The 7,467-nt window shown below is 45.7% G+C and overlaps 1 protein-coding gene across 1 annotated transcript in view; it reads left to right on the top strand.

Annotated features, from left to right (window-relative positions):
- Positions 1-3,785, top strand: part of LOC125918435 (exostosin-2-like) — a 12,565-nt gene extending 8,780 nt beyond the window's left edge. The window contains exons 3-4 of the mRNA XM_049624439.1: positions 1,860-2,425; positions 3,609-3,785. Of these exons, the coding sequence (XP_049480396.1) occupies positions 1,860-2,425; positions 3,609-3,702 (660 nt within the window). The 3' untranslated portion in view covers positions 3,703-3,785. The remainder of the gene's footprint in view (positions 1-1,859; positions 2,426-3,608) is intronic.
- The last annotated feature ends 3,682 nt before the right edge of the window (positions 3,786-7,467 follow it).

The raw sequence follows: 7,467 nt of genomic DNA, 5'->3' as shown, positions 1-7,467 counted from the left end.
GGGGGGGGGGGGGGGGGGGGGGGGGGGGGGGGCTGGCAGTGGTAGGGAGTAGGGGCAAACTGGTTGTTAGAATGGCAGAAAAAGTGAAATCACTCCCATGTTCCTGGACCCAATGGGTATATATTGGATGACTGATGTATATTCCCCAACGATGCTAATTTTTGAGCTTAAAATGTGTGCGCTTTCGTGCATCAGTCTGTGACCAGCAAATTTTCTAGGTTCTAACTCATGGTCTCAAGAGATGGGAGTTGAAATCATTCATGACTATTTACATTTTGCCCAAAAAGCTGATAAGGGTTACAGCCTTCAGAGCTTGGCGGTATTCAGCTAGCTGGGCAGGGGACAGTTTTGTGGTCTGGGCAGCAGTTGGGGAGAGCTCCATTTAGCCAAAGTAAAAATGGCTGTTAACCTTTGCGATGGTCTGTGGACTCCTCAGTTATTTTCCCTTTTTATTAATAGCTTTTCTGCAAGACCAGTGAGTGGAATGAGGCCATTTCATAGGCTGGGACTTTGACACTTGGCATGCCACAGTAGCTTACTGCAGTAACCTCGTGGGTCTGTGAGGCGTGGCGCCACCCACGTGGCTCTGCCCTCCCTACAGTATCTAGGCATCGGATGGGGCAGGTTTGTCTGGTAAGGATCCTAAGTTGTGATCTACAAGGAAAGTCTGTCTTTTCAGTTGAGGACTAAGAATTTTCTATCAGTCAGCGATGGTTATTGGCTGTTTCATTTACGTATTGCTGTATGACAAACCAACCCCAAGTGTTGTGGCTTAAATGACAGTAACAACCATGGATTTGCTCCAGATCCTGGGGTTGGTTCTTACCTCTTCCACAGAGTTTCCACTGGGGTCTCCCTGCAGTTGCCTTCAGCTGGGAGCCCAGCTTCCTTGCGGTGTGGCAGCCGGAGTCCCAGAGGACAAAAGCAGCCGCTGCTGAGTCTCTTAAGGCCTGAGCTCAGAAGCCCTCGAATGTCACTTCTGCCATATTCTCTTGGTCAGAGCAGGTCACGAGGCTAGCCCAGATTCGCATTCTGCCTTTTGATGGGAAAAGTAGCACGCACCCTCAAAGATGTAGATTGCTGGCACCAATCTTTGGAAATCGATCCACCACATTGGGCCTTCTTTCCCTCCTCCCGATCTCCCTGTGCTCTTCTTCATTCCTTCCTTCTAATTGTGTCATCTGTCACCTTCATTATGAAGCACCAGCACCAATGTGTGTTTTACTTAAATATTAATCTTTTCTTCTCTAACAACCCTTGGCACTTCATTGATACTTTCCTAGTGATATTTTTACATTTGGCATTTTGTTAGAGTTTTGTCTTACCTCCCCCAGTGGAATATCCGTTCCCATGAGGTGGGGCCTTTGCTTTCCTCCTCGTTTCCTGCACAGTGCGTGGTGGGTGCCTGCTCACCCGGGGCTGCTTGGGTAAGTGAATGAAAGCAGATTTTAGAATAACCAAGAGTCAGCTTGTCTAGATGAAGCATCAGTTTCTATTGGGCAAGTGTTAGAGAAAACAAAGCAAAACAACTATCTAGCTATTCTGCTTTTGATTTTTCTTCCTTGGTCAGAGCCCTTCTTCCTAGGCCCCACACAGTTACCACTTAATGCTTTCCTTGTATGTATAATTATAGGCTATAGTTCTCTTTTTATATTTATCAATATTTATGTTTAGTATGTGTAGTATTAAATGTGTCATGTAGCATTTAATGCACAAATATATATTTGTCTATGTTTATAAGAAGGGTCAAAAATCCCTTTTCGTCATTTCATCAAATCACTTAAGGGAAAGAAATAGGTATACTAAGTCATTTGCCACCCTAAAGACTTCATTTGTCTCGTTTCTCCCCCTGGAACTAGGAGCGTGAGGAAGAGGCTGCCTGTGTCATTATGTGTGCGTCGGTCAAGTACAATATCCGGGGTCCTGCCCTCATCCCAAGAATGAAGAGCAAGCACCGAATCTACTACATCACCCTCTTCTCCATTGTCCTCCTGGGCCTCATTGCCACTGGCATGTTCCAGTTCTGGCCGCATTCCATCGAGTCCTCCAGCGACTGGAGCGTGGAGAAGCGCAGCGTCCGGGACGTGCCGGTGGTCAGGCTGCCCGCCGACAGCCCCATCCCCGAGCGGGGCGATCTCAGCTGCAGGATGCACACGTGCTTTGACGTCTACCGCTGTGGCTTCAACCCAAAGAACAAAATCAAGGTGTACATCTACTCTCTGAAGAAGTACGTGGATGACTTTGGTGTCCCAGTCAGCAACACCATCTCCCGGGAGTATAACGAACTGCTCACGGCCATCTCTGACAGTGACTACTACACCGATGACATCAGCCGCGCCTGCCTGTTCGTCCCGTCCATCGACGTACTTAACCAGAACACGCTCCGCATTAAGGAGACAGCACAAGCCTTGGCCCAGCTCTCTAGGTAGCTAGTACTTTCGCAGACGGGAGCGCAGTCCTTGGGGAACTAAAGGGAAGGCCAGGGAGAGGGAGTGGTTCTTCTCTTGATCTGGCTCCAGCTGCTGTCTCTTTGCTCGAGGGAGGGCATGCGTGTGAGTGACTGACTTGGGGGACGAGGCCAACGCCATAAGCACCTGGCCTCTGTTCCAGTGAAAAGCATTTGGCCATCAGTGCTATTGCTGTGGGCTCTCAGCATCTCAGAGTTTAGAATCTAAGGATGGCTTATCTTCCCACACCTTTCCTTTTATGCTTAAATGTTCCCTCTTTGTTACTTACACAATACATGTTCACTGTAAAAAGTCTGAAAATACAAGGAAGCAAAAAGAAGAACGTAAGGTTTGTTCCATGATGCTGCTGTGATGTTAGTTTCCGGTCACTTTTTTTTTAAATGTTTTATTTGTTTTTTGAGAGAGAGAGTGCGAGTAGGGCAGGGGCAGAGAGATTGGGGGACAGGGGATCTGAAGCGGGCTCTATGCTGACAGGCTGACAGCAGCGAGCCTGAAGCGGGGCTCGGACTCACGAACCACGACATCATGACCCGAGCTGAAGTCAGATGCTCAACCGACTGAGCCACCCAGGCACCCCTTCCAGTCACTTTTGTATAAAAAATAAATACATATGCGTGTAATATTCATTTTTGTATGAAATATATGCATACCTCAGTGTACATATACATTTTGTCAAGGGATTACACATTATATATTCTTACGCTGTCTTTCTCCCCTGATATGTTATGAATCTGTTTCCAAATAATTTCATATTCTTTTACTATATAATTTTAAGAGTTGTATAGCATTCCATTTTACACGTTCCATTCTGTATTTAAGCCAGCCTTATATATTTTATATATTTTTTTGTTTCTTTAACCAGATGGTGCACATTCAGATAGTTTTCAGGTTGTCCTAATCATGGGCACTTCTGTAGTGGACAGACTTCAAGTAAACATCCACCCATGTTTTTCTTTTGAGGAACCAGGGTGGCCTGGATGTCCTCTTGGGATTTCTAGGAATTCACTTTGCACACCCGAGAAGTGGGCCTATTTGGGGTTGGGGATATTTGCTGCTTGTCATTCAGTAACTGACCCTTGTATTTGTTTCTTGGGAGTTGACATGTGAATTCCCCTACATGTATAATTTTTTTTTTAATAGGTGGGATCGAGGTACAAACCACCTGCTGTTCAACATGTTGCCTGGAGGTCCCCCCGATTATAATACAGCGCTGGATGTCCCCAGAGACAGGTAACTGTATTTGGAGTTGTCCCTGTGAGGGGTTTCTGAGGATCAAGGAAATACAAGACCCTTTCCTTCCTGTGAAGTCATTTTCTTTTTTTTAAAAAAAAATTTTTTTTTTTTTTTAACGTTTATTTATTTTTGAGACAGAGAGAGACAGAGCATGAACGGGGGAGGGTCAGAGAGAGAGGGAGACACAGAATCGGAAACAGGCTCCGGGCTCTGAGCTGTCGGCACAGGGGCCCGACGCGGGGCTCGAACTCACGGACCGCGAGATCGTGACCTGAGCCGAAGTCGGCGCTCAACCGGCTGAGCCACCCAGGCGCCCCGTGTGAAGTCATTTTCTAAGCCTGATGACAGACTGTGTCATCAGAATTGTTTGTTAAATAAAAAAAATGCCCTTGGCATTTACCTCCTCAGGACCTGGAAGTAGTGAGACCTGACCTACTTAAATCTGTTGTGTTGAACCGACCAGAACTTCCATTGTAGCATTGCATTTTAGTTAGTGCATTTATTTATTTATAAAAATTTTTTGTGTATTTATTTATTTTGAGAGAGAATGTGCACACAGATGGGGGAGGGGCAGAGAGAAGGAGAAACAGAGTCCCACGCAGGCTCCACGCCATCAGCACAGAGCCTGATGTGGGGCCTGAACCCATGAACTGTGAGCTCATGACCTGAGTTGAGATCAAGAGTCGGAGGCTTAACCGACTGCACCACCCAGGCGCCCCTGTAGCATCGCATTTTAAAAAACTGTCTTTTTTTCTCGGTCTGACTTATGCTGTCCTTAATGGCGCACCCCCGCCCCCAAGACCGGGTTCATGATTGGCTTGTGTGTGCTCTGTCTGAATTTGGGAGCGTTTGCCAAAAGTGGAGCCACAGCTCACTGTGGGAAGGGGGTGCGGAGGTGTGAAAGTGACACCCACAGCCCGTCACGTCGGAGGACAGGGTGGGGGCAGTCTGGTTGTCATTTACTCTCCATTGCCTAAGTCAGTGGGACTCTTCCTTCCTCCCTCCCCTCCTCGCTCCCACCCATTTCTTGCCTTCCTTTCTTCCTGATGAAGCCTTCCCGACAGCACTTACGTTACGGGGTGGCCGAGATGGCATGATTATGATTCTTAGTTCACGTACTGTACTCGTCAGCCCTTTCATACAGCGGCTGAACCCCTTGGGCTGGAGGCTTCCTGGAAGGCTTGGGAATGAGGTCCGCTTGGCCTTCCTCTCCTGGTACTTGATTCAAGGCTTTGAGGAGAGCAGAAATGTTAGGCCCAGGGTAGGGCTCCCGGGCAGTGCTCAAGGTACAGGATTGTTGTAAACTTATGTAAAACTCACTTAAAAGTAATTTTATTATGGTTGATATTTAATTCTTAAAGTGATTGTTACTGGCAAAGGTTAGAGAATGACCCGAGGCCAGCCATGCTCTCAGCTTCCCGGAGGCTGACATTGTTGTCATTTGTGAAAATCTGCACTAAACACTACTTTTCCCTGGAAAATTAAACCCAAGCTCTTTTCGCTTTATGTGATTGTATAGGGTCAGTGTTGTGTTTTTATCTGGAAATACTGTTAATGCTACAAGAGACCTACACTCCAGGACCACTCTTCACCTTTGGTGTAGGAACCATTTTGGTCGATAGAGGGCAGTCAGGCCACACACATTCGGTAGAAACCAGCCGAACACAAGGTGAGCCCTGGTTTGGCCCTCAGCCCCAGCCAGACCTGAGTGGGCTACTGTTTTATGGATTTGGTTGCTCGGGGAAAGAGAAATACTTTAGGGAACAGAGAAGGGGAGAAAAAGCTGTTAGGAATGCAGTGTCTCTACCTGCTGTTTTGGGTTTATTTTGAGAAGGCCTTCTTTCTTTCTTTCTTTCTTTTAAATTTTTAATGTTTATTTATTTTAGAGAGAGAGAGAGAGAGAACGAGCAGAGGCAGAGAGAAAGGGAGACACAGAATCTGAAGCAGGCTCCAGGCTCTGAGCTGTCAGCACAGAACCTGATGCAGGACTTGAACCCACGAACTGCGAGATCATGACCTGAGCCAAAGTTGGATGCTTAACCGACTGAGCCATCCAGGCGCCCCCCCCCGCCTTTTTTTTTTAATTGTTTATTTTTGATAGAGAGAGAAGGCCTTATTTCTATATGAGACGTTTCACTTTTTGCTGACATTTTGGTATATGTATTTGCATGGGAGAAGGATTTTATTTTTATCAAGTGCATATGTGAAATGGGGTTTCATGTCTCTGCAGGAAAGTGTCAGGTGGTCAGGAAGAAGTTTGAGTTCCTGCTAGTGCTTAGGTGTTAAGGATCAGGAAGGTTAAATCTTTTTCCCTACGCATGTATTTTTGTAAGCGATTATGGCAATCCTATAGCAAGTAATGAATCACTGTTTAGTCTTCCTTTATCTCTGCACATGGGAAATTGCGTTTTGAGACCTGGGTGGTCTTCTGGAAGGAAGGAAGAGCAGATTTTTTGTTAGTTTTTCTTATCATTTGTCCTTGCTCCTGGATTCAGAGGAAGCAAGAGCCATGAATATACACTGGTTTTAGCAGGAGCTGCGTATCAGGTTATTTGGAAATTAGAAAGCAGGCAGCCTAGATTAGACTGTTTCTTAGGGTCTCCTGAAGTCTAAGGTCGTAGGTGTGATTATTTGAGAATGATTTGACTCAGGGAAATGCAAGGAACAGGACAGAAGGAAATGTCTTCTCAGCATATAATCTTTCGTGCTGCTTAAATCTGTCTTTATTTCTCTTTCACTTTTTAAAGATCCTACACATGATATACCTGATAATGTACACTTTCTTTGTACAAGATTGTAACAATATGTAAGTATATAAAGAGTGAAATATAAAAGTATGCTTTCAAACACTCTTCTATTTTCACTCCCTTACCGAAAGATAATTAAGTACTATGTATTTTTTCTAGCCTTTTTCCTATGGGTTTATACATAAACGTGTGTGTGTGTGTGTGTGAGACACCCATTTTTTAAAGTTTTCTTTATTTTTTGAGAGAGAGCTAGAGGGAGAGAGAGAGAGAAAATTACAAGCAGGCTGCACACTATCAGCATGGAGCCTGATGTGGGGCTCAGACCCACCAACTGAACGGTGAGATCGTGACCTGAGCGGAAATCAAGAGTTGGACGCGCAACTGGCTGAGCCACCCAGGTGCCCCGGTATATATGCCCACTTTATGGATGTATGTTTATTTAGAGAGAGCGAGTACGTGCACGTGCATGAATGGAGGAGGGGCAGAGAGAGAGGGAGAGAGAATCCCAAGCAGGCTCCATGCTGTCAGCACAGAGCCCGACAGAGGGCTCAGACTCACGAGCCATGAGATCATGACCGGAACCAAAATCAAGAGTCAGTGGTTTAACCGACTGAACCACCCAGTCACCTCTGTATACACCCATTTTAAGTGGGAGCAAATTATACCTCTTCAATGCCTTACTCTACTAATCTTTGTTTTCTCATATATGTTCTGTAATATTATTACTACCCTGGATTTTTATTATCATTTCTTTGCATGTATCTCTCACAGATTTCCACTTTGTGTGGGTTTTATTTAACTTGTTATGGAAAGTTTCAAACCTATATAAAAGAAGAGATGATGAGGCACCTGAGTGGCTCAGTCACTTGAGCATCCGACTCTTGATTTCCGCTCAGGATCCCAGGTCATTGGATTGGGCCCTGTGTATGGCTCCACACTGAGTGTAGAGCCTGCTTAAGATTCTCTCCCTCCCTCTCTCTCTCTCTCTCTCTCTCTCTCTCTGTCCCTCTGTCCCTCCC

This window comes from Panthera uncia, unplaced genomic scaffold (genome assembly GCF_023721935.1).
Source record: "Panthera uncia isolate 11264 unplaced genomic scaffold, Puncia_PCG_1.0 HiC_scaffold_791, whole genome shotgun sequence".
In the NCBI taxonomy this organism is placed as follows: domain Eukaryota; kingdom Metazoa; phylum Chordata; class Mammalia; order Carnivora; family Felidae; genus Panthera; species Panthera uncia.
Note: the sequence above shows the minus strand (reverse complement) of the source record. Positions and strands in the feature narration are given on the sequence as shown.